Genomic DNA, 25,604 nt, shown 5'->3' with positions numbered 1-25,604 from the left:
AAGTCTAAGGTACAAAAGGTACAAAATGAACCTAAAGTATTTTATTCCAGAAGTAAGGGGATTCTCAGAGATTAATGTGATCATGTAAAAAAATGTCAACTAGAATCAGTTTCCAATGGCATCAGATGGAAAAATTTAAGGATCATAAAGAAAACAACCAAAAAACTGAATCATGTCCACAATGTAAAAGACTAAGTAAGGGATCTTAATCATAACAAAAATACACTCACTGGTCAATGTTGAAGTCTCCTAGGGCACCAAAATATCATTTTAAACCCAGTGAATAAAAAAAATAATATATACTTATCATTTTGTCTATATCCACTGCATTAAAAGTCAACCAAGCAATTGATGACGTTTTAAAAGGAGAATCATAGCTAACAAGTAGGAGAAGAACATTATAATTTAAAATTATCATTTGTAATCTTGAATGAAAGTTTTTTTTTCAATTTGTAATTCTAAAATTAGTAGGGTGAAATGCTTTTGGGGCAATTCACCACAGACAAAAGGATAAAACTGAATTTCAAAGTTTGATAACTTTGGGTATGTGCCTCATGAACTTACCTACTTGTAAGTCCACATAACTATATCTAGAGATGTTTTGCTCCCCTACACTGATCCTAAATCTAATAACATCTCTAGATATAATTACCAGTTTCAAGGAGCTACAGACTTAGTTATCATATAAACAAAAAATGTGGAATATTGGTGCTTGCTTCGGCAGCACATACATTAAAATTGGAACAATACAGAGAAGATTAGCACGGCCCCTATGCAAGGATGATACGCAAATTCGTGAAGCATTCTGTATTTTTTTAAAAAAGGAATATTGTACAGAACAAAAAAGATCAGTGCAGAAAAAGCAAAGTAAAAAAAAAAGAAAGAAATAAAAAGCAAAGTAAGGGAGGTATCACAATAAAAATTATGAAAGGCATAACAACAGAAAAAGTATGCTAATTTTATTTTAGTAATCTGTTCATATTGCATAAATACATTTTATCCAAGAAGTCGTAGGAGTGAGTTCTTTATTTGTATAGGTCAGTTGTGATATATTTTTATAAGAGGTAAAATAACTAATTATGGCAGCAAATAATTTTTGGTGACCTAATTCCCAATATCAACATTGACTTATTTTCTGTATGAAGTTTTGTAGACATATCTGATTGATTTTTAAATCCAAATTACTCCTAAACTTTTAGTTTGAAATTTCTTTGTCTCTACTTTACCAATCATAATAACGTTTATTAACATGTAAATGATTTATAAATAGCACTTATGTGCAGTAAGTGCTGATATTAAAAGTTTAATGACGTTTTTAAGTCAATAGTTCTAAGTTAATATAAATCAGTATTATATTTCTTCTTGTGAATTCATATTAGAATGTAAACTCCAAAGCAAGGCACACTGAAATTTTTAAAGTTCTTTTTATACTCAGTGGAAATACACTGATGTTACACACTTCAAAAGCAGAAAAGTTCAATGGAGAGAATTTTATATTGATATATAGAGAATAAAGAGCCCCCAAAAAATCTCCTACAGCATCTCTGAAATCACCTGAGATTTCCTTGAAATTTTGTTTCAGATTCAGGGAAATGTTGAGATGGTACTATATGAAGTTTGCATGTGCATTTACTTCATTTCTGCCAGTAACTCTTTAAAACCCTTAGTTATTTCTGTAGATAAGCATCCATTAGAAGGAACGGGTATTTTTAGATGCCCATTCCAAGCCAAGAGAATACACTATTCATGACAGAAAATACCAGTTTTTGTGGCCTGAGGCCTAAAAGAAATTAGTGTATCCTAAATTTAGAAAATCAGGAATGGGGCCAAAATAAATATTATACATTACTTGTCTATTAATGTATTCACTTTAAAATGAAAGTTCTCTCGGTGAAGTTATTTCTGAAGTAACTGTGTTAGCTGGGTAGAGGATTTTTATTTACGTATTCATTTAAATGTTTGCCTAAAGATAATAGAAATGGGAGAAATAGGGGTGAATGGAACAGGGAGGGAAGAGTTGGCTACTTCAAAATTGCACTGGATTTTAAGTCACATCTCACTATTTCTTATTTTAAAGCAATCAAAGGAGGAGAAAACAATAGAAATTTTTCTCTAGGAAAAAAAGTAGAAGCATCATAAATTATTGAAAAGAGAATTGGAGGGGTAGAATCAATTTTGCTAAAGAATAATTTTCAATAGATTAAACATGAGAAAAATCTTTGCAGAGCTTGTACATGGCGACCTCCTGCATTCACCTGAACTCTGAACATGTAAGAGGTACTGAACAATGAATGCACTCTCATCCTCATTGGTCAGAGTGCTCAGGGGTTAAATATAGTCTTCACCCCTACATGGGATTACCAGCAAGGGGAAGCATAGCTGCTGTCCTTAGATCCTCTGCACTGGGAGCCACAATGCAAAGGCATCACTCAATATTGTCTGCTGTTGCTTAGAATCTGCTGATTTTCATCTCAATTTAGATGGTGCTTTTTGCCACTGGTCCCATCCCATGATTACAGAGGTTGCATAAGAAAAATTACTTTTAACATACCAAGGTTTGGCACTTAAGCAGAGGGCTCTGAGAAAAAATTAAAATTGTGCTATTTTCATTTATGAGTCTTTATTTTAAGGTTCCAAAGGGGAAAAAAAAAAAAAGCATGGTCTTTCTGGAAAATGAATACAACACTCTGTGTTTCTTTTTTTTTTTTTCAAAATAGACTTAAGATAATCAGTTGACCAGTATTTATGAAATTGATATTCATAATACATGACCATTGTATATCATTTCAAAGCTTACACAGTGTGTTCACATTTATTTATCTTTCTCTGTTCTGCTAAGGAGTCATGGGTTACAGGATTATTATCCCTTTTTTTTTTTTTATGAAGGAATGATTTCATTCTGAGGAAAGTTACTGATTTAACCAGCCCAACAGCTGGCCTGGCCTCATCAAAAAAAAATAGTTTACAATCCAGAGCAATCAAGTGGGGAATAGTGAGGCAAAATGACTTTCTGCCTATTAATAAATTTTTGTTTATGCCAATTTTAGGCTACTTATCAGATACCACCTCAAAAGGAATATAATAAAAATAGCAATAGCACAATTATTAACAAATTTCATTGAGTGTTTCTTATGTACTAGGCACTATGCTAACCCTCATTTCACTCCACATTTGCAGCAACCTCAAGGGAGAAGAGTTATTATTACTACTATTTTAGAGATAAGAAAAGTAAATTCCAATTCCAAAATTTGTGTGACACATTACAAACAGTGACAGCCATGGTCAACCCCACCGTGTTCTTTGACATCGCCGTGGACGGCGAGCCTTTGGGCCGCGTCTCCTTCGAGCTGTTTGCTGACAAAGTTCCAAAGACAGCAGAGAACTTTCGTGCTCTGAGTACTGGAGAGAAGGGATTCGGTTACAAAGGTTCCTGCTTTCACAGGATTATCCCGGGATTTATGTGCCAGGGTGGGGACTTCACGCGTCACAATGGCACTGGCGGCAAGTCCATCTACGGGGAGAAGTTTGACGACGAGAACTTCATCCTGAAGCACACAGGGCCTGGCATCTTGTCCATGGCCAACGCTGGACCCAACACAAACGGTTCCCAGTTTTTCATCTGCACCGCCAAGACTGAGTGGTTGGACGGCAAGCATGTGGTCTTTGGCAAGGTCAAGGAGGGCATGAACATCGTGGAAGCCATGGAGCGCTTTGGGTCCAGGAACGGCAAGACCAGCAAGAAGATCACCATCGCCGACTGTGGACAGATCTGATTAATCTAATTCCTGTTTTATCTGAACTTCCAGACCGTTCCTTTAGCTCAGGAGAGCGCCCCTCCACCCCCACCTGCTTGAAATAGCCCAGTCTCCGCACTCTCACTGCAGTTCTGCGGGCTCCGTGGTTCCTTTCCCCAGGTCTAGCTGGATTGCAGAGTTCAGTTTATGATGATGAAATAAAATCTAAACCACAAAAAAAAAAAAAAAAAAAAAAAAAAAAAAAAAAAAAAAGTGATTCTAAAAAGTTAATCTCTTAATTGGAAGAAATTAGAAATACCTTAACCAAATAATTGTGTTTACATTCTCCTTTTATGTATTTCCATGACTGTTCCTTGTGTAAAAAATTTAATCCTAAAAGAATTCTTTCAATAAATACAAAATACAACTCTAAGTAATAAAAAGAACCATGTTATAGATCTAATGACAATGAATTTTCCTTCTTAAATTTATTATTAAAAAATATTGGTGCATCTTATAATCTGTCAGTTTTATATCAAAGAAAATGCAGTAATTATAATACTAAATTCTTAGTATTTTAACACCTGTAAAGAGAAAAATGGATTCAGAGGGAAAAAATACACTGTTATCTGTTATTCCATTATTATCTCTATATTAATCAACATTAGGAGGTTGGATGGTTAAATTCTATAATCTATAAATTCTAACATTCTAACCCCCAAAGAAAAAAACACATGTTTTGTTGACAAGGGTAATCACCTGACTGTTTCTTCCAACAAGAGAATCTAAAACACTATGAACACACGGGATAAATCCAGCAGACCTGAAGCACTGCAATTCTATGATCAGTGTACATGTTCCAGCTAAATCAGTGAGGAATCCCAATGAGTCACCAGAGCTTCATTCCATTCTACTCCAAAATTCTTCCTTCATAGCCTAGAAATATTTATTTTCATGTGTAAAATATAACTTAATTTATGTATTTTTGATTTCTGATGCTCCTGTCAAATCATAAATCTATCTGGAAATGGAACAATTCTTTCCCTACTTTCTTAAATCCTAGAAAGGGTTAGGATTAATGAGCATTAATGACTTACTAAATATTTCGTGGGTGTGGGGAGCCTGGGTGACTCAGTCGGTTAAGTATCTGCCTTTGACTCAGGCCATGATCCTAGGGTCCTGGAATAGAGTCCTCAGTAGAGTTCCCTGCTCAGCAGGGAGCCTGCTTCTTCCTTTCCCTACCTTTCCCTCATACTCATGCTAGCTCTTTCTTTCTCTCTCAAATAAATAAATAAAATCTTAAAAAATATAAAATAAGTATTTGTGGAATTAAACTAAATACTCCTTCTACTGTTCTTATTTACTAGTTACAGATCAGCATTTAAAGATTATATTTGTTGCTCTTATGCTACAGGCACAATCTCACAAGTCTCACATAACAGGCAGTATTCCAGAATGATTATTAAGAGCAAGGACTCCAGAGTCAAACAGACTCAATTTAGAGGCTTGATGCTCCCTAACTAGCTGCGGAGATCTTGCACAATGATGCCTTTCTAAACCACAATTTAATCCCTATAGAGATAATACACATCCCACAAGAATTTTTTAGATTCAATTAAATAGCACATATGAAACACTTAGCATAATACCCAACATGTGGTAAGTATTCTGAACTCTTAAATTATTAGTATTAATATTGTTGTTTTTATCATCAGTCAAGGCCCCAACAGAAAACAAATTCAAATCCAATGGTTCAAATGAAGCGACAGTCATGAAGGACAATTCACCGAGGTTTGGGCAGGATTTAGGAAGCCAACAGGAGGTATTGGAAGAAGCAGAGATGGCAACAATGAAGAAACACCACCTCTAGTTCTGAAGGGGCTAGGAGATAAAGTGAGCTCCTGTAATGCAATGAGAGCTTGAGTTTGGGAGAAAAAAATGTGGGTGCTATCAGAATTGAGGTTCCAAAGTCAGAAAGGAACAAGTAAGAAATTCCCAAACCTCTTCTTCCTTCCCCTCTTCAATATCTTGCCAGTGCTTCCTATTACTTAAAATCAATGGGATGATGTAATTTAAAAAGTAGCCCTCTAATAAAAGTAAGTGTGGTGAGTCAGAGGCAGGAGGAGATCAATTGGAAAGGGCAGTGGTAACAAATAACTATACCTCCCATACCTCTATTAGGATAGAACAAGAAATTCTTTAATCTGTAAACTTACCTCCCCTACAGTGCACCATTCATTCACACTTAATAAATTAAGCAAGTTATGAAATGCTGAGTAGGCCATGCTTACTAAAAAAAAATTAAAATTAAAATTAAAATTAAAAAAATTAAAAAATGTAAATTTTCCCATGGAAATTTGCATGGTTTCTATGAAAATGAATTAATTTTTCTCACTGCTATAGAGAAGTAATTTGATTGAATCTGAAATATTTGAATACATTATGAGGATGTGTTTTCAAAATGGAATTGGGAAATAAAGCTATTGACAATGAGCCTCTGATATAGCCTCACTTACATTCTAACAGCAAAGGTCTTGATGGTCTTCTAAAGAAAAATTAAATGAAAAATTCATTGAAGCCAGACTCCAGAGTAAAGACAGTTCAGTTTATGTTCAGAAATCATCTAACACTTCAAACCATGGTGGAGCAGCCCATGCTGAGCTGATAATGAAAGGTATTTAAGATATTCTGACCTTGGTTAATACCAGATATGAGAAAAGACATTAAGAAGAGGATTTCGGAAGGTCAAAAGATAATTTCTTCTTTTTCTGTATTCTTTGTAGTTTCCTGGGTTATTTCTTTCTCTCTCCTTCCTTCTTCACTCCAGCCACTCTCTCCTACTTTCTTCTGTAGCAAGAAGAGTTCTTTCAATGCTGTTCCCTGATTTGGGGAACATTGTCTAAAGATTAGTACTTAAAAAGGCTTGTTGTACATGTTTCAGCTCACAGAATTATTGGACTTCTTCCAAACATTGGCCCATATGAGAAGAGGAGAGAAAAGAAACAGCCGAATAGGTGGCCAAATGTCTGGATATGGAGAAAACAACTCAAAGATTCTGTTCACTTTTCCTTTGTAATCCTTGTGTTATGAAGCAATCTGAAGTTACACATATAGCAGCAAAACCCAAGAAAAGCATGATTAGCAATTTTAGTTAGTGAGAAACTGCCATGTAGAAATCAGGCTAAGTAATCTCTTTTGAAGCCTGAGACTACACAGGTACCTAGATATCTCATTAAGATACTAAGATTCACAGAGCTCTAATAAAAAGGGAAATATAATTAGGATGTATAGATACTTTAAAGTTGAAATTATTATTATGTTATATATATATATATATATCCTCAAAAATGCATGATATTTTGGATTTTGCCTAAAAAAGGTAGATAGAATAAAGTTGTCCTGTTTTTCCTCTCTACTCATGCATTATTCTTGCACCACAAATGTACTTTTACTAATATCTGTCAATCAGAATGCCTTATAGGCCATGATATACTTCTTGCTTGGAATTCCATTAATGAGAACAAAACAGACAATAAAAAACAGTTGATGGCATTCTACAAGACAAAGAATATGATGATCAATCATCTGGACATATCCATATCACCTTTAATAAACAAATTAGCATTTAATTGCATTCTATTTTCTATCATGCCACAGTTGTGATTTCCCCTACATATGCAGGTTCTCATTTCACTTTTGGAAGTTAAAACTTAATCACCGGTGAATGGGTAAAGAAAACATGGTATGTATATGCCATAGAATATTGTTCAGTCTTTAAAAAGAAGAAAATCCTGCCATTTGCTACAATATGGATGAATCTGGAGAACATTGTGCTGACAGAAATAATCCAGTCTCAGAAGGATGCAAACTGCATGATTCTACTTATATGAAGAATTTAAAATAATCAAACTCATAGAAGCAGATAATAGAATGGTCATTGCCAGAGGCTGGGGTGAGTTGGAGGGGAGAATGAAGTGTCTTTATTTGGTGGATACAAAGTTTCATTTATGCAAGATGAAAAAGTTCTGGGTAGTTGCTGCATATCCTAATATCTCTAGTTAACATAATTGATTTATGCACTTGAAAATTTGCTAAGAGGTTAATTCTGAGGTTAAGTTTCTCATACCAGAAAAACAAAAACAACCAAAAGAAAGACCCAAGAAAACTATTGGAAGAGATGTACATGTCTATTACCTTGATTGTGACCATGATTTCACAGGTGTCTGCATATGTCCAAACTCATCAAACTTAGCTTTTGTAGGTCAATTATACCTTAATAATGGTGTTTTTAAAAGGCATATATATTTTTTAAATCATCAAAATGCTAGTGGTCAAATAAATGGCGTGGATATTTTTTTCTATAATGTGTATCATATAGCACATCATATAGTGGTCAGACAAGATGTACAGACATAAATATAGTTAATGAGCTATTATTTGAGAATTCCTAGTGATTTTCTATATGAAATATTAATAAGCAGGAAACGTAACTCCTGATTAATATTCCATACAGTAAGAGAGTGTTTACTGAATGTTTTAAGTCCACATTCATGTAAGAGAGTTAAGAGAACTCTTAAGGCTACATCCACCTGAATCATTAATAGTATCAATAATTCACATTAATATTAATAAACGATGTCAAATAGTCTTTCTACATTGACAGTTATATTTGACACTTAGTAATTTTATCCTTTGTAATTCCCAAATATAAATCAGTAAGTAACAAAGAGAACAAAAATTTATTTCATGCATACTTTTTATAGATCGAGATCTGGTGTGTATATTTTTATGAGGCTTACTAAATTGACTTAAACCCTACAAGTACATTGGAAGTTGTGTGAGATTGGATTTTGTACTACTCTATGAAGTCTACTCAATCACTAAGGAAATAATAAATAAATAAACATATATAGCATTTATAGTTCTATATTTTATTTATAAAACAAATAAATATATAACATGTCAATTTCTTATAATGAAAATAATTTATTTAAAATTATTCAAATTAAGTTTATTTATTTTTATTGAATTTCACTTATCTATTTTTTTGTATATATATTTTTATTGGAGTTCTATATGCCAACATATAGCATAACACCCAGTGCTCATCCTGTCAAGTGTACCTCAGTGCCCATCACTCAGTCACCCCAAACCCCCACCTACCTCCCCTTCCACTACCCCTTGTTTGTTTCCCAAAGTTAGGAGTCTCTCATGTTCTGTCACCCTCACTGATATTTTCACTCATTTTCTCTCCTTTCCCTTTCACTAATTTTTATATTCCCCAAATGAATGAGACCATATAATGTTTGCCCTTCTCCGATTGACTTATTTCACTCAGCATAATACCATATGTATTAAGGTATGTATGAAAGGCATACATACATAATACCATATGTATGAAAGGCTCCAGTTCCTTTCACATCGAAGCAAATGGTGGGTATTTGTCATTTCTAATGGTTGAATAATATTCCATTGTATACATAGACCACATCTTCTTTATCCATTAATCTTTTGATGGACACCAAGGCTCCTTCCACAGTTTGGCTATTGTGGACATTGCTGCTATGAACATTGGGGTGCAGGTGTTCCAACGTTTCACTGCATCTGTATCTTTGGGATAAATCCCTAGCAGTGCAATTGCTGGGTCATAGGGCAGATCTATTTTTAACTCTTTGAGGAACCTCCACACAGTTTTCCAGAGTGGCTGCACCAGTTCATGTTCCTACCAACAGTGCAGGAGGATTCCCCTTTCTCACATCCTCTCCAACATCTGTTGTTTCCTGTCTTGTTAATTTTCCCCATTCTCACTGGTGTGAGGTGGTGTTTCATTGTGGTTTTGATTTGTATTTCCCTGATGGCCAGTGATACCGGGCATTTTCTCATGTGCTTGTTGGCCATGTCTATGTCTTCCTCTTTGAAATTTCTGTTCATGTCTTTTGCCCATTTCATGATTGGATTGTTTGTTTCTTGGGTGAGGGGTTTAATAAGTTCTTTATAGATCTTGGATACTAGCCCTTTATCTGATACGTCATTTGCAAATATCTTCTCCCATTCTGTAGGTTGTCTTTAGTTTTGTTGACTGTTTCTTTTGCTGTGCAGAAGCTTTTTATCTTGATGAAGTCCCAATAGTTCATTTTTGCTTTTGTTTCCCTTGCCTTCATAGAGGTATCTTGCAAGAAGTTACTGTGGCCAAGTTCAAAAAGGGTGTTGCCTGCGTTCTCCTCTAGGATTTTGATGGATTCTTGTCTCACATTTAGATCTTTCATCCATCTTGAGTTTATCTTTGTGAATGGTGTAAGAGAATGGTCCAGTTTCATTCTTCTACATGTGGCTGTCCAATTTTCCTGACACCATTTATTGAAGAGACTGTCCTTTTTCCAGTGGATCGTCTTTCCTCCTTTGTCGAATGTTAGTTGACCATATTGCTGTGGGCCCATTTCTGGGTTCTCTATTCTGTTCCATTGATCTATGTAACTGTTTTTATGCCAGTACCACACTGTCTTTCTGATCACAGCTTTGTAGTACAAACTGAAATCTGGCATTGTGATGCCCCTGGCTCTGGTTTTCTTTTTCAATATTCCCCTGGTTATTCAGGGTCTTTTCTGATTATACACAAATCTTAAGATGATTTGTTCCAACTCTCTGAAGAACGTCCATGGTATTTTCATAGGGATTGCATTAAATGTGTAAATTGCCCTAAATAGCATTGACATTTTCCCAATATTAATTCTTCCAATCCATGAGCATGGAATATTTTTCCATCTTTTTGTGTCTGCCTCAATTTCTTTCAGAAATGTTCTGTACTTTTTAGGGTATAAATCCTTTACCTCTTTGGTTAGGTTTATGCCTAGGTATCTTATGCTTTTGGGTGCAATTGTAAATGGGATTGACTCCTTAATTTCTCTTTCTTCAGTTTCATTGTTAGTGCATAGAAATGTCACTGATTTCTGGGCATTGACTTTGTCTCCTGTCACACTGCTGAATTGCTGTATGAGTTCTAGCAATCTTGGGGTGGTGTCTTTGGGTTTTTGTGTAGAGTATCATGTCATCTACAAAGAGGGAGAGTTTGACTTCTTCTTTGCCAATTTGAATGCCTTTAATGTCTTTTTGTTGCCTGATTGCTGAGGTTAGTACTTCTAATACTACGTTAAATAGCAGTGGTGAGAGTGGACATCCCTGTCATGTTCCTGATCTTAGGGGAAAGGCTCCCAGTTTTCCCCATTGAGAATGATATTTGCTGTGGGCTTTTCATAGATGGCTTTTAAGATGCTGAGGAATGTTCCCTCTAACCCCACACTCTCAAGAGTTTTGATCAAGAATGCATGCTGTATTTTGTCAAATGCTTTCTCTGTATCTATTGAGAGGATCATATGGTTCTTGTTTTTTCTCTTGTTGATATGATCTATCACATTGATTGCTTTACAAGTGTTAAACCAGCCTTGCGTCCAGGGGATAAATCCCACATGGTCATGGTGAATAATCTTCTTAATGTACCGTTGAATCCTATTGGCTAGTATCTTGTTGAGAATGTTTGCATCTGTGTTCATCAGGGATATTGGTCTATAATTCCCTTTTTTGGTGGGGTTTTCGTCTGGTTTTAGAGTTAAGGTGATCCTGGCCTCATAGAACAAGTTTGGAAGTATTCCATCCCTTTCTATCTTTTGGAACAGCTTTAGTGTAATAGGTATTTTTTCTTCTTTAAATGTTTGATAGAATTCCCCTGGGAAGCCATCTGGCCCTGGACTTTTGTGTCTTGGGAGATTTTTGATGACTCTTTCAATTTCCTCCCTGGTTATTGGCCTGTTCAGGTTTTCTATTTCTTCCTGTTCCAGTTTTGATAGTTTGTGGTTTTCCAGTAATGCGTCCATTTCTTCTAGATTGCCTAATTTATTGGCGTATAGTTGTTCATAATATGTTTTTAAAATAATTTGTATTTCCTTGGTATTGGTGGTGATCTCTCCTTTTTCATTCATGATTTTATTAATTTGAGTCCTTTTCCTTTTGTTTTTAATAAAGCTGGCTAACGGTTTATCTATCTTATTAATTTTTTCAAAGAACCAACTCCCGGTTTTGTTGATCTGTTCTATAGTTCTTCTGGTCTCTATTTTATGGAGTTCTGCTTGAATCTTTATTTATTCTCTTCTTCTGCTTGGTGTAGGTTTTATTTGCTGTTCTTTCTTCTGTCCTTAACGTGCAAGGTTAGCTTGTGTATTTGAGTTTTTTCCAATTTTTTTAGAGATGCTTGTATTGCAATGCATTTCTCTCTCAGGACTGCTTTTGCTGTATCCCAAGGATTTTGAATGGTTGTATCTTCATTCTCATTAATTTCCATGAATCTTTTTAATTCTTCTCTAATTGCCTGGTTGACCCATTCATCTTTTAGCAGGATGGTCTTTAACCTCCACGTGTTTGAATTTCTTCCAAATTTCTTCTTGTGATTGAGTTCAAGTTTCAAAGCATTATGGTCTGAAAATATGCAGGGGACAATCCCAATCTTTTGGTATCAGTTAAGACCTGATTTGTGACCCAGTATGTGGTCTATTCTGGAGAAAGTTCCATGTGAAGAATGTGTATTCAGTTGCGTTTGGATTAAAGTTCTGTAAATATCTGTGAAATCCATCTGCTCCAGTGTATCATTTAAAGCTCTTGCTTCTTTGGAGATGTTGTGCCTAGAATATCTGTCATTTGCAGAAAGTGCCGTGTTGAAGTCTCCCAGTATTAGTATTACTATCTAAGTATGTATTTACTTTGGTTATTAATTGATTGATGTACTTGGCAGCTCCCACATTCGGGGTATAAATATTCATGATTGTTAGGTCCTCTTGTTGGATAGCTCCTCTAAGTATGATTGAGTGTCCCTCTTCATCTCTACTACAGTCTTTGGGATAAACTTTAATTTATCTGATATGGGGATTGCCACCCCTGCTTTCTTTTGAGGACCATTCGAATGATAAATGGTTCTCCAACCTTTCATTTTCAGGCTGGAGTTGTCCTTAGGTCTAAAATGAGGCTCTTGTAGATAGCAAATAGATGGGTCTTGCTTCTTTATCCAGTCTGAAACTCTGCATCTTTTGATGAGATCATTAAGCCCATTCACATTCAGAGTTACTATTGAAAGATATAAATTTATTGTCATCATAATCCCTATTCAGTCCCTGTTTTGTGGATTGTTTTCTTTGGGTACCCTCTTTCTTTTACAGGGTCCCCCTTACTATTTCTTGCAGAGCTGGTTTGGTGGTCACATATTCTTTCAGTTTCTGCAAATTTTGGAGCTCTTTATCTCTCCTTCTATTCTGAATGAGAGCCTTGCTGGATAAAGTATTCCTGGCTGCATGTTCCTCTGATTTAGGACCCTGTATATATCCTGCCAGCCCTTTCTGGCCTGCCAGAAAGGGTCTGTGGAGAGGTCTGCTGTTAATCTAATATTTCTCCCCATATAAGTTAGAGACCTCTTGTCTCTTGCGGTTTTAAGGATTTTCTCTTTATCTTTGGAATTTGCAAGTTTCGCTATTAGATGTCAAGATGTTGAACGTTTTTTTGTTAATTTTAGGGGAGGATCTCTCTACCTCCTGGATCTGAATGCCTGTTTCTCTCCCCAAATTAAGGAAGTTCTCAGCTATGATTTGTTCAAATACACTTTCTGGTCCTCTGTCCCTCTCAGTGCCCTCTGGAACCCCAATTAAATGTAGATTTTTCTGCCTGAGATTGTCATTTATTTCCCTTAACCTTTCCTCATGGTCTTTTAATTGTTTTTCTCCTTTTTCCTCAGCTTCTTTCCTTGCCGTCGATTTGTCTTCTACCTCACTCTTCTACCTCATTAACCCTCATTGTTAGGACCTCCAGTTTGGATTGCATCTCATTTAATTGATTTTTAATTTCAGCCTGATTAGATCTAAATTCTGCAGTCATGAAGTCTCTTGAATCCTTTATGTTTTTTCCAGAGCCACCAGTAGCTTTATAATTGTGCTTCTGAATTGGATTTCTGACATCAAATTGTAATTCAAATTCTGTAACTCTGTATCAGAGAGTACTGTTTCTGATTATTTCTTTTGTGGTGAGTTCTTCTTTCTAGTCATTTTGCTCAGTGCAGAGTGGCTAAATACGAGTTGTATTGGAAAAAGGAAGAAAAAGAAAACAAAAACAAAAACAAGGAGGGATACCCTCTGGTTCCACATATTGTAAATCCCTCGACTTCCCCTGGAGCTTTCCAGCGCTGCTCAGTCAAGAACTTGCTCTTCCCCTGTCCTTCCAGCTGGTCTTCTGGGGGAAGGGCCTGCTGTACTGATTCTCAGGTGTGTGCACCTGGGGGAGCTGCCCTGCCCCCTGCCAGGTGCACGGCTCAGGCAGAGCTGTTGACCCCGTGAGGCCCCTATCCCCTGGTGGCCCAGCTCCTTTCTAGGCACAGGGTGACACCATGAGGAACAACCTCACTGGCAGCAGCCAGCTCTCTAGCCCTGGAGTCAGCTCCCGCAGTAACTACCGCAGTCTCCCAGTCTGCTCAGGCCTGGATACTCCGGAGGTGGGTGGCGCTGATCTGCATAGCTCGGGGTACCCGGGGCAGGAGTGTCCTCACTGTCCTATGCCCTCCCGGCCTCTGCCTGTCCCGGGGGAGCACAGGATCCTGGCTGTGTCCCCGGCACACTGGGCTCCGGGGCCTGCCCTGCTGGAATCGGGCTCCCGGGAGGTGCAGCCCCCTCTGCCCTGAGCTGCCGCTTGAGCTGCTCCCAAGGCCCCGCCAGGTGGCTCCTGCCCTTTAGGGAGCTTGGCCCTCAGGGTGTGGGGCGCTCTCCCCGGGGCCCTTCCTCTGTTAGTGATCCCGGGATCCTGGAGGCCCCACTGCCCCTCCTGGGATCCTGCCCGAGTTCCCTGCTGAGCACCTTTCTGTTCGGGAAGAATCTGCTGTGGATTTTTAAAGTTCCACTTCTCGGGGATCCCTGGGTGGTGCAGCGGTTTAGCACCTGCCTTTGGCCCAGGGCCCGATCCTGGAGACCCGGGATGGAATCCCATGTCGGGCTCCTGGTGCATGGAGCCTGCTTCTCCCTCTGCCTGTGTCTCTGCCTCTCTCTCTCTCTCTCTCTGTGACTATCATAAATAAATAAAAATTAAAAAAAAAAAAAGAAGTTCCGCTTCTCCCGGTCTGGGCTTTCCTGTCAGGAGGCTCCCGCCCCCTGCCCTTAGCCCAGCTCCTCACGGGCCCCTCCCCCACTGGATTCTTTTTTAATTTTTTTCCACCTTCTTATCTTGTTAGAAGCGCAAACTTCTCTCTGTAGCGTTCCAGCTGTTCTCTCTTTAGATCTCAAGTCGATTTCGCAGGTTTTCAAGATGATTTGAAAGTTATCTAGGTAAATTGGGAGGGACAGGTGACTTGGGGACCCTACTCCTCCACCACCTGCCCCGCCCCCTCATTTATTTATTTAAATAAATATATTATGTAATGTTTCCAAGGCCACGTGTAAAAGATGATGGATACAAGATTCATTTTAGCAAATATGTCTTAGGCTCATGGATCACTCTACTAACTGATGATACTTCCAACAGATGCACAAACATCTACACAGCCCTACCTAATTCAAGCTACCAATGGACTTTTTTTTATCTGTTAATTGGTTTTCTATAAAAAATGTTTTTCTGCCTTTAGATAGATAGCCAAAAGGTTTATAATACTCCAATGACATCTGTGTTAAAGAAGAGAAACTCAGAGGCAGAAGAACAAGTGTGCATACAAAGGCAAGCACACACAGAATGGGAATGGCAAGGTGACAAATCGTTACTGAACCCTAATTAGTACAATGCCTCCCTGCTACCATTCCACTCATCAGGTGGATACAATATGCGTGTATTTACCTGCTATTTTTGTAAGCAGTTGGCTTAGAAATTAACTGGGTGGAACCTTAAACCTGGAAGTAATATCTGTGGAACAAGTTTCCAAAAGCAGGAGTGTAAGCTTTATATATATATATATATAATCACTAAAGAAACATGTTGAGATTTAACTTTATGCTTGCTGCTTTGGTCTTAAAAGTCCTCCTTTTTAGTAAAAATTTATTAGTGATCCTCAAAATACTAATAAAATATTTATAGAATTTAGCTATTAAAAGAACATATACTATGTATTCTTTTGGGTATGAGGGAGTTAATTTGTTGTTTTAGCAATTGTTCTTGGAAAATGAACACAATGAGTAAATAGTAAGTACTTTTGTGATTCTATTATTGTTAATTTTGAAGTCTTTTGAATTCAAGTGTCTCTTTCTGACTGCCCTCCTGCTCACTACTACCGAAACCACACAGGAGATTTTCCTTTAATTAATTAGGGTATAATTAAACAGCAGGTATCCAAGCAGAAGCTGGAGAGTTAGTTCCATCTGCAGGGTCTCACGGTAGTGACAAGAGAGTTCCCCCACGAATTTTACCTTGAGCGGTTTCTGTATTTTAATTTCCAGCTATCTCTTTTATAAATTGCTCTTATGATTTCACTTGATAATTTAACACTTCAAAATTGGAGCCCCTCCAGCATTTACCCTGAACACATGCAAAAAAGGATTATAAAGGGGTATAAAGAAAGTGTTCCAATAAAATTCAGATTGGCAAACACAATTAAAAGAATATATCATTCATTTATTAATGTTAAACAGTGGGCAGACATCATTTCGTGAAAGCAATCAATTTTAATTTGGAGATACAGGAATTTGAAGACACAAAGAAGATTGACAGTATTTTAGAATGTAGAGGGTGGGACGAGCCTTTGGGGAGGCATATATTAGTACCTCATTTTTAGTCCAGAAGAGTCCTCAAACTTTCAAAACCAGGAATGTAATTTTTGCAAAAAGAAGATTTCTAGAAACATGAATTAAAAATGGTAACATCTGATTCTCAGATATTAAGACACCTATATTACCTGCTACTATATATTATAATCTTTATGAATCACTTATTTCTTCCGCAAAACTGTAAGTTTCATGAAGAGATCAATTTGATTTATTTCTTTATCCACAGATACTGAAATGTTCAATTGCTAGCTGCTGAATGGTAATAATTCAATCATTTATTTCATTCTATTTATTTCTTGCCCATTGTATAAAACTTACCTCACTCCTTGATCACAGCATATTCATGTCAAGAGAAGGCTAGGGCTTTGAATGGTTGTTGGTGTCACAGCTTAACTGCAGTCTAAGAAGAAAACTGATGGGAACTGTTGTTAGTAGGAACAAAAACTGGTGCAGCCATTGTGGAAAACAGTATGGAGGCTTCTCAAAAAGTTAAAAATAGAACTACGTGTGATCCAGAAATTGCACTGTTAGGTATTTACCCAAAAAAATATGAAAACACTAGTTCAAAGGAATACATGCACCTCTACGTTTATTGCAGCATTATTTATAATAGCCAAGCTATGAAAGTAGCCCAGATGTCCATCAATAAATGGATGGATAAAGAAGATATCTATCTATCTATCTATCTATCTATCTATCATCTATTTATCTATCATCTCTCTATATCTATATCATCTCTATCTATAAGAATGAAATCTTGCCATTTGAAACAAAATGGATAGAGTTAAATAGTAAAACGCTCAGCAAAACAAATCAGTAACAGAAAGATAAATACCACATGATTTCCCTCATATGTGGAATTTAAGAAACGAAACAACAGCACAACGGGGAAAAGAGAGGGAGAGAGAGAAAGAGGGAGGGAGAGAGAGAGACAGAGAGAGAGAGAGAGAGAGAGAGAGAGAAGGAGAGAGACAAACCAAGAAATAAATGCTTAACTATAGAGAACAAGTTGATGGTTACCAGATGGGAGGTGGGTAGAGGATGGATGATATACAGGATGGGGATTAAAGTGTACACTTATCATGATGGAAAAAAATAAAATTATTTTTAAAAACTGATGTTTTCAAGTTATGTTTCCAGGATGCTTACCTCTTAAATAATGTTTTAAAAGGTTTTAATGAATATAATGCAGTGTGGGCTATTAAGTAATGGGAATCCATAAAATCCATTTGTAATTATTTTGTTTGAATATTAGAAAAACAATTAAAATTATTTACCTACAATAGTAAGCAAAAACATAGCAGCACTTGAACTTTAGCATTAGAAGACACATATTAACAATTATAATTAAATTATTAAATTGAACTATTATTCTTTGATTCAATAAATATGCATTATCTTTATCTGCTGAATAAACACAAACTAATCCTTGTACACATGAAGTTTAAATACTTTGATAAAACTGACAAGATATTTTGTAGACAAGTATATTGCAAAATAGGAACACAACCTGGGGAGGCTGGGTGGCTCAGTTCATTAAGTGTCCAATTCTTGATTTTGGCTCAGGTCATGATATCAGAGTCATGAGACTGAGCCCCATGTCCAGCTCTGCACTGGGCGTGGAGTCTGCTTAAGATTCTCTCTCTCCTCTTCTGCCTCTCCCCCCTTTTCCTCCCTCCATTAAAAACAATAGGGACACAGCTCAAGATTCTATAGTAAAGGCATTTCACCAAACCAAGGTGATGAGGAAATAACCCTTGAGTTCAGATGAGAACAGCAAGTGAGACATGACCAGGTGGAAAAGGAAAGCATTTCTGAACACAATAACAACATATGCAGACACTCTTTGTAGGCCTCCATAAAACAACTGCAGTCCTCCATTGTGAGGTGACAGCAACTTGGTTGGGGTGGTGGTGGTGGTAGTAGTGATGAATGATACCAAGAAATTCCAGATATACATGCAAGTATTTTTACAGGACATTGGGATGGTTTGTACACCACTGTGAGTTTCATCAGCTTTTAATATATACCCAAAACATGACCTATGAATGGCAAATAAAGTTTGGTATATAGAAGATTTTATGTGACACATATGGAAAAATAATTTCTGTCATATATGGTTTCCTTGTTATTAAAAAAATGTCAAAATGCTATAGATTTAATGCAAAGGGAAGATTAGAAGTCTTTATGCTGTCTGTAGGGAAGAAGGATAAGCTTTGTAACAAAGAGAAGCCAAAGAAGTTATTGAGGTCAATATAGTTAGTATGTGTGTATGAGCAGTGATAATATAACAATCTGGTTAAATGGACATATTTGATATTGAAGACCTTACCACAAACCTGTAACAACATCCATATTCACCTAAGGCTGCAAATGAAATATCATTTGTCCAAATTAAAGTGTAATAGAGATAATTGATTTTTGATGATCTGATCTAGTCCAAAGATTGCCAACTACAGGATATGACATTGTACATTATAGACATAGGTCATTAAAGTTCATTAATATTGTTCACTTGAAATAGGAGTAAGAGAAAAAAATGAAGAAATTTAAAAGCAATATACTACAAAATTCATACTAGAAAATAGTGATTTCAATTATTCTCAACTATGTCTTACCCATTGTGTATGATAAAATGACAATTTATTTCCAAAATCAAGCATCCTATAGATGCAGAAAATGCAAGTGACACAATGAATCATGTGTGGGGCGTGTGTGGTGTTATGGCACTATAATGTCTAGACTGTACTGAATGATGTGTTTACACTACTAATATTTAAAAAAAGATTAAGCTTCAAATGTTATTTAGCTACCTTGCTATTATTATGACCATAATATACATAGGATTGCAGACTTACTGAAAATTATCTGCTACAGTGCTTTGGAACAGAGCCATGATAAAAGATGCACACACTGGCCAACCTTCCAGTTTTACACTGCATTCAATTTAAATTCAGTAGTAGAGGATACTGATAGCTTTAAAGCCATGTAGTCCTTTTCCTATTTCTGTTTTTCAGAGGCAAAAATTCAACTCTTAGTTTTTCACCCAAGTATGTTTATCCCTTTTGGACTTCTATATTTGCACTATTATTTATTTATTTATTAGTGATCAGATAATATCAATTGACTTTCTGTTAAGGTAGAAGGGGATTTAGGTCTTTTGCAACAGTGAGTCGTCCCTCATTTTCCCTCTATTAATTTGTCTAATCATAATGTTTATTTAATTCAGACAGATATGATATTTTAGGATTATGCAAATATTGTTCCCCATTAAATCAAGTAGTGTTTTGTGTTATGTTTCACTTGTGAACTTACAATGAACATAAGAGCTACTAGCTGCTTCTATTCCATCTACTTATTTTTCACTCTATCTACTCCAGCAGATTTTTTTCAAATACCTGTTGGAAATATTAGATATTTCCAAATGCCTCAATTGCTTTGTCAGTTATACAGATTTTTATCACTTATCTATCAGAAAAACTTCCTCTTCTGTGTCATATTACTCTTCTGGGTGAATCAGTACCATTTCCCTTACTAAATTTCTTTTTTTCTGGAACCCTTCTGTTCCAATCTGAATTCTATGCTGTCCCAAAACTGTCAACTTAGGAACACCCTTCAACATTTTCATGATGTCCATATCTGTTTCTTGTGCTCCTAATTTCAAGTCTGTTCCCTAGCCCTAATAAAGTACATTTTAAAATCTTTATGTATTTTTAATTTTCTTCATTCCACCACACAGTTGATAATAAGTTTGTTTCGGTGTGGAATTCTAGGTATTAAAACATTTTTATTGCACAATATTTCATTGCTCTACTACCTTCTATTAAAGTTAAGGATTTTTTTTTTCATTTTTGTTTGGGGCCTTTGCCAAGACAAGTCTTTGTCTTATTTATTCCTAATGTTAAAAAAAAATTCCATGGTGATATGATTTAACATTGGTGGTTTACCTTTTGTAGTATGGAACCTAGCCTGTATGAAGATTCATGATTTCAGTTCTGGAAATGTTCTTGAATCATTTCTCTGAAAATTTCCTTTTAGTTTCTTCAAAAATTTGTAAGATTCTGCTCTCAATCAATACTCTAAGTCCCTGCATTCCCTATATTTCTCCATGTTTTGGCTTTTGTTTCTTCTCTTATATTTCTCTTTCAATTTTATCAAGATATAATTGACATACAGCACTGTGCAAGTTTAAAGTGTACAGCATAATGACTTGACTTACATCTATTGCTTTGTTTTGTTTTTACTTTCAAGTTGTTTGTTCAACTGATTAAGAGGTACTAACTCCCAGTTCTAAAATAAGTAAGTCAGAGATAAAAACTAAGCAAAACAAGAGTTGTTTTTTCAATCATATCTTACAACTTTTTTATTGATTTTTAAATATTTGGGTTATCATCCTTTTCACTTCAGAACTTATGTTTGAATTCAAATGTTCCTCAGCATCCTGAATTTTATTTTAAATCTAGCAACCCTTGATAAGTACATTTTGCATCCTATCCCAGCATGCACAGACACATAAAACTATAATTGAAGACTAAATATTCACAAAATCACGTATAAAACATACTTGACTTTCATTATGACATTTTACTTTTTAAAAAATTTTAAAATGCTGATTTAAATAAAGGACTTTGTTACTTATCATTGACTTGACCACAGTTTGGTGTGTGTGTGTGAGGTGGAGGGAAATGAACTGCTATAACATGGTAAACAATGAGCAGATATTTTCATTAAGGCAACTTGAAGTATCAGAATCTGTAGGTCTTTCTCTGAAGATGGTCAGTCAATCACTACAGAAAATTCTTCAAATCTGTCACTGACACACATCTGAGCGTCAGCTTTCTCATGCTAGATAGCAGCAGAGATTCTTCTACTTAGTGTCTTGTATTTCACACCAGCCCTTCATTTGAGTCCTTTATCTTATCAGCAACTCTCTGCCATACCTGGTGACCCCATACCTGGAGCATTTCAAGTTCAATTCCTCCAGAAAATTGACCTGGGGATGGAGAGACTTTCCCAGTTAGGCAAAATGAGAAAGGTCTATCAGTTCCACCTCTAGACTGTTACCAATCAAGTTAGCATAGATTTTGCTGTAATAACAAACAATTCTAAATCTTCAGCCTTAAAACAACCAAGGTTTATTTCTTAATCATGCTACATGACTATCACAGATTGAGTTTCATTTCTGCTCATCATGATGAGACTCATCATAATGGGACATCAATCATCTTAAATTTTGTTGGTCACCATTCTGGAGAGAAAAGAGATCTCTGGAGAGTCTTACATTGGCTATTACTTCAGACTAGAAGTGACATAGATTACTTTACCCCACAATTAACTAGCCAGGATGAATCTCATGTCCCAGCCATCCATGAGAAGTTCAGAAAGTGCAGTTAGTTTCTACCTTGTGTCCAAAAAAAGAAGAGAAACTTTCTAGTAAAAATGGAGATATGAAGTATGTAGATATTTAATGACTTCTTATCCCACCACCTGAGTTCCTTAAGCCTTAGATCGACCATGGATCTGTGAAGCAGATTGGGTACTTCTCATTGATTAGCTTTCCCTGTAATCACATAGATTATAACTTCTGCCTCTTGGATGTCTCAGTAATCACTGCTTTCTTCCTTCAAATCTGCTGTTTTCATTTCTGCCAGCTTTTGTCTTAGCAGACTAGCACAATTTGATTGCTTTATTGTTCACTGTGTTTTGAAAGGGAACGGAGAAAATCTTTGTGATGCAACTGCCGTGTTTATGTAGATTTCTCACACACCTATGAATACATGCAAATTTTGACATATTTCAGTCAAAGGTAGGAGTTGTTGTTAATGTCTATTTACAGACAAGGAACTCAGTTATTCTGCCTCCCGCATGACATGATACATTTCTTTTCTTATCTCTATCTAGCATTTATTTTTGGTTCTTTCTTGGGATTTCCATCTCTCTGGTTACATCGCCTATCTGTTCTCACATGCCATCTACTTTATCAGAGCCCTTAGTATTAATTATAGATTTTTTAAATTGCTGGTGTGATCATTCCAACATCCCTGCCATGTCTGGCTCTGATGCTTGCTCTGTATCTTCAAATTGTGGCAGCTTTTTTTTTTTTTTTTTTTTGCACTTTGGTATGCCTTGTAATTTTTCATAGTAGCCAGGCATGACATTATCAGGCAATGGTTCCCACAGTGCTTTCCACTTGTGGGTCTGCCCCTATAAGCCATGACACCCTCTACTCACCTGCCTTCTCTCCAGTGTAAGGGATTGCATTTTGCCCTGTGACCTCCCCTCTCTCATGGATCTAAAATTTGTTGATTTTTCAGACTGTCAGCTTTTTACTTGCCTTTAGGACAGATTTGCACTTCCAAGTTCCCTATATATGAAACAGGAAACTGGAAATCCATGATACACTTTTAAAAGCTTGTTTCAAAGCTCCTGAGTAAAAAGCTCCTGATAAAGAAACTGTATCTTTTACATGTTTATGCTTGCTCCCAAATCTCACCTAGTAAAATGTCTTGTACATAGGACAATTTCAGGAAATATTGTTTAAATTAATAATTTAAAGGCCTTTGATAGTGGATAGAGTTGTAGTAAAGGCACATGTGATCATATGTAGAAGTTATCTGTAAGTTTTAAATTATTATGGAACTATTAGGTTATTTTAAGATGAACAATATTCCAATATTTGGATGCAAAGATTTAAGTAAACCTATATTAGATATTTGATTAGCTTGCTTAATAAACATGTATGAAGAGTCCTGTATGTACCAAGTCTTGAAAACTCAAACATGAAGGAGTTGCATTCTCTATACTTATAAAGCTCATATGTTATGTTTCAATATTCTATTTTTAAAATGTTGTTATTTTAAAATAAGTGAGCCATGATTAAAGAAAATATGTCACCTTTCTACACTGTATTTTTTGTCAAGACCAGTGGATTTTAATGTAACAAAATACAACATGTTTGTTAATAGGGTTTTAGATTCCACATTGCAACTGATATTTTTTAAAAGTATCTTTTGTCAAGAGATTTGGTGCAGCATCAAAAATACATAATCTGAAGTCTCAAGATGCTCTGTTATATGATACAGTTTCTTTTTTTTCTTTCTTTTTTTTTATTGGAGTTCAATTTGCCAACATATAGCATAACACCCAGTGCTCATCCTATCAAGTGCCCCCCTTAGTGCCCATTACCCAGTCACCCCACCCCCCGCCCACCTCCCTTTCCACCACCCCTTGTTTGTTTCCCAGAGTTAGGAGTCTCTCATGTTCTGTCTCCCTCTCTGATATTTCCCACTTTCAATTTGATGACTATAATTTATAAAAGTGTTAATTCATATACTGCTTTTCTGCTCCTTACTACATTCTTCTGTGTGAAATGTGTCTTTTTCCTTTAATTTTCTTACTTATATCCAGCATTTTTAGCATAGCAGCTTTCTCAGCAAGGAAAAGAGATAGTTTTGCACAGAAAAAAAGCAATACTTAGAGTGGTAAAGAATTTAGATTTAAGCTTTCAACTAGTCTTAGGTTCCACACCTGTTCTGTTGTTTGCTTCTTTTGTGATCTTCACCATTTTATTTACATTCATCATTTTATTTACATTCATTAAGTTTCAGGTTCTCCATTTGTAAAATGAAGATAATGATATTGCTTTCAATATGATCGTTGCAAGTATCAAATGAAACAATGTGTAAGAATTTAATAAAAGTTAGACTCTATAACCAATTTTGTTTTATAAACAATACTCTGAGTGCCAATGGGTAAGCACTTGAGCAATAAAGTGCTCTTGCTATCTGGAGTCCAGGTATCCTGAATACAAAGATTATTTCCTAGATTTTTACCTGCTATTGCTTTTACTAATAATTTCCTGGGCTTATATTTTGTTTGGTTTCTTATGAAGTATATATGACTGCCTTTTTAAAAATCTCCTGCCATTCTTTGGCCATCTTTTCTGTACTTGTGTGGTATTGCCTGCATTTGTGCTGTTTATATTCTATATATTTACAAGAAACCATTTTCCTAATTTATCAAGATGAAGTTATTCAAAATCCACTTTCCCCCAAAATCATTTGTATTCTGAAAGAACAAAAATTATAATAATATTATGCCTATAACATATACTGAATGCAAGAAAAATGTTATTGAAGGACAACTTTGAAACTCTAAGATATACACATATAAAAGAATTTTTTAAAGATAATTGAGGGTAAAAGTTAATCAAGTGATACACTTCTGATTCAGCTAGGTATGGTAATAAATTATGTATGGAAAAGATGAGGCAGAATTTAAAAATTAACTCATGGAATATATCATTTGTCATGTAGTTTAATAGAATCACTAAGAATGATTATATTTGTCCAACAGACATATGTTTTGTGCCCTCACACCTCATTCAAGTCATTACAGATTACTATCTTCTGCACACAATCATGTTAAGAAGCATTCAGTTATGATCATGTAAATTTCAGAATTTTGTTTTTCTTGCCACTTTTATGATATTGCTCAGAGTTTATGATATGGATATTTCCTTCCTGTGCAACAATATTTGTAATACATTTTCTAAGTTGCAAATTATTAGTCTCACTGTGGATTAAAGTTTTCTGTAAATCAATGAACTATTTTTTATGCCCTCCCAAAAAATTTTCTTTAAAGAAAGTCAAGAGATCTCATCTCAGTATATTTAATTTAAAATATATTCTGTCCTTGGTGAATTTCAGAGTTATTTAAAGTTCCAATGTAGAGGTGATTCTAGGAAAATGTTCTACATTGCCATTTTTGATACTCTCCAATTCTACCTTTTTATTTCAGACATACAGTTTCCCCTACTTCATGCTGCCCCTTAGACTTTCAAGTGCATCTTCCCCTAGGATTGTGTTTCACATTAGGACTAGTGTCCTTAGTTTCTATGATACTCACTTATGAGTTTCATTCCACATGAGTAACAAAAATACTTATCTCCTAAGAGTATCTTAATTTTAACACAGGAAGCCAGAGAGTGTAGATGCCAAACAAATCTGTGTTTTCCCTATCTTTCAAATGATCAGAATACTGATTTTCTGCTAGGACATTGATACTCAGCTAGAAGGCCCACCGTTTCTCAGAATTAGGTAGA

At 35.8% G+C, this 25,604-nt stretch overlaps 1 protein-coding gene and 1 non-coding gene across 2 annotated transcripts; both read left to right on the top strand.

Annotated features, from left to right (window-relative positions):
• Positions 1-708: 708 nt before the first annotated feature.
• LOC121493963 lies at positions 709-815 on the top strand. Its single transcript, XR_005988612.1, has one exon. It is a non-coding gene; the product is annotated as a U6 spliceosomal RNA (small nuclear RNA).
• Positions 816-3,276: 2,461 nt separating this feature from the next.
• Positions 3,277-3,977, top strand: LOC121493265 (peptidyl-prolyl cis-trans isomerase A). The gene has a single exon (XM_041759046.1). It carries the CDS (start codon positions 3,279-3,281, stop codon positions 3,771-3,773), a length of 495 nt encoding a protein of 164 aa, XP_041614980.1. The 5' UTR covers positions 3,277-3,278; the 3' UTR covers positions 3,774-3,977.
• The last annotated feature ends 21,627 nt before the right edge of the window (positions 3,978-25,604 follow it).

The sequence above is a fragment of the Vulpes lagopus genome, chromosome 6 (genome assembly GCF_018345385.1).
Source record: "Vulpes lagopus strain Blue_001 chromosome 6, ASM1834538v1, whole genome shotgun sequence".
NCBI classification, from domain to species: Eukaryota; Metazoa; Chordata; class Mammalia; order Carnivora; family Canidae; genus Vulpes; species Vulpes lagopus.
The sequence above is the reverse complement of the archived record's forward strand: the minus strand, read 5'-3'. Positions and strand labels throughout refer to the sequence as shown.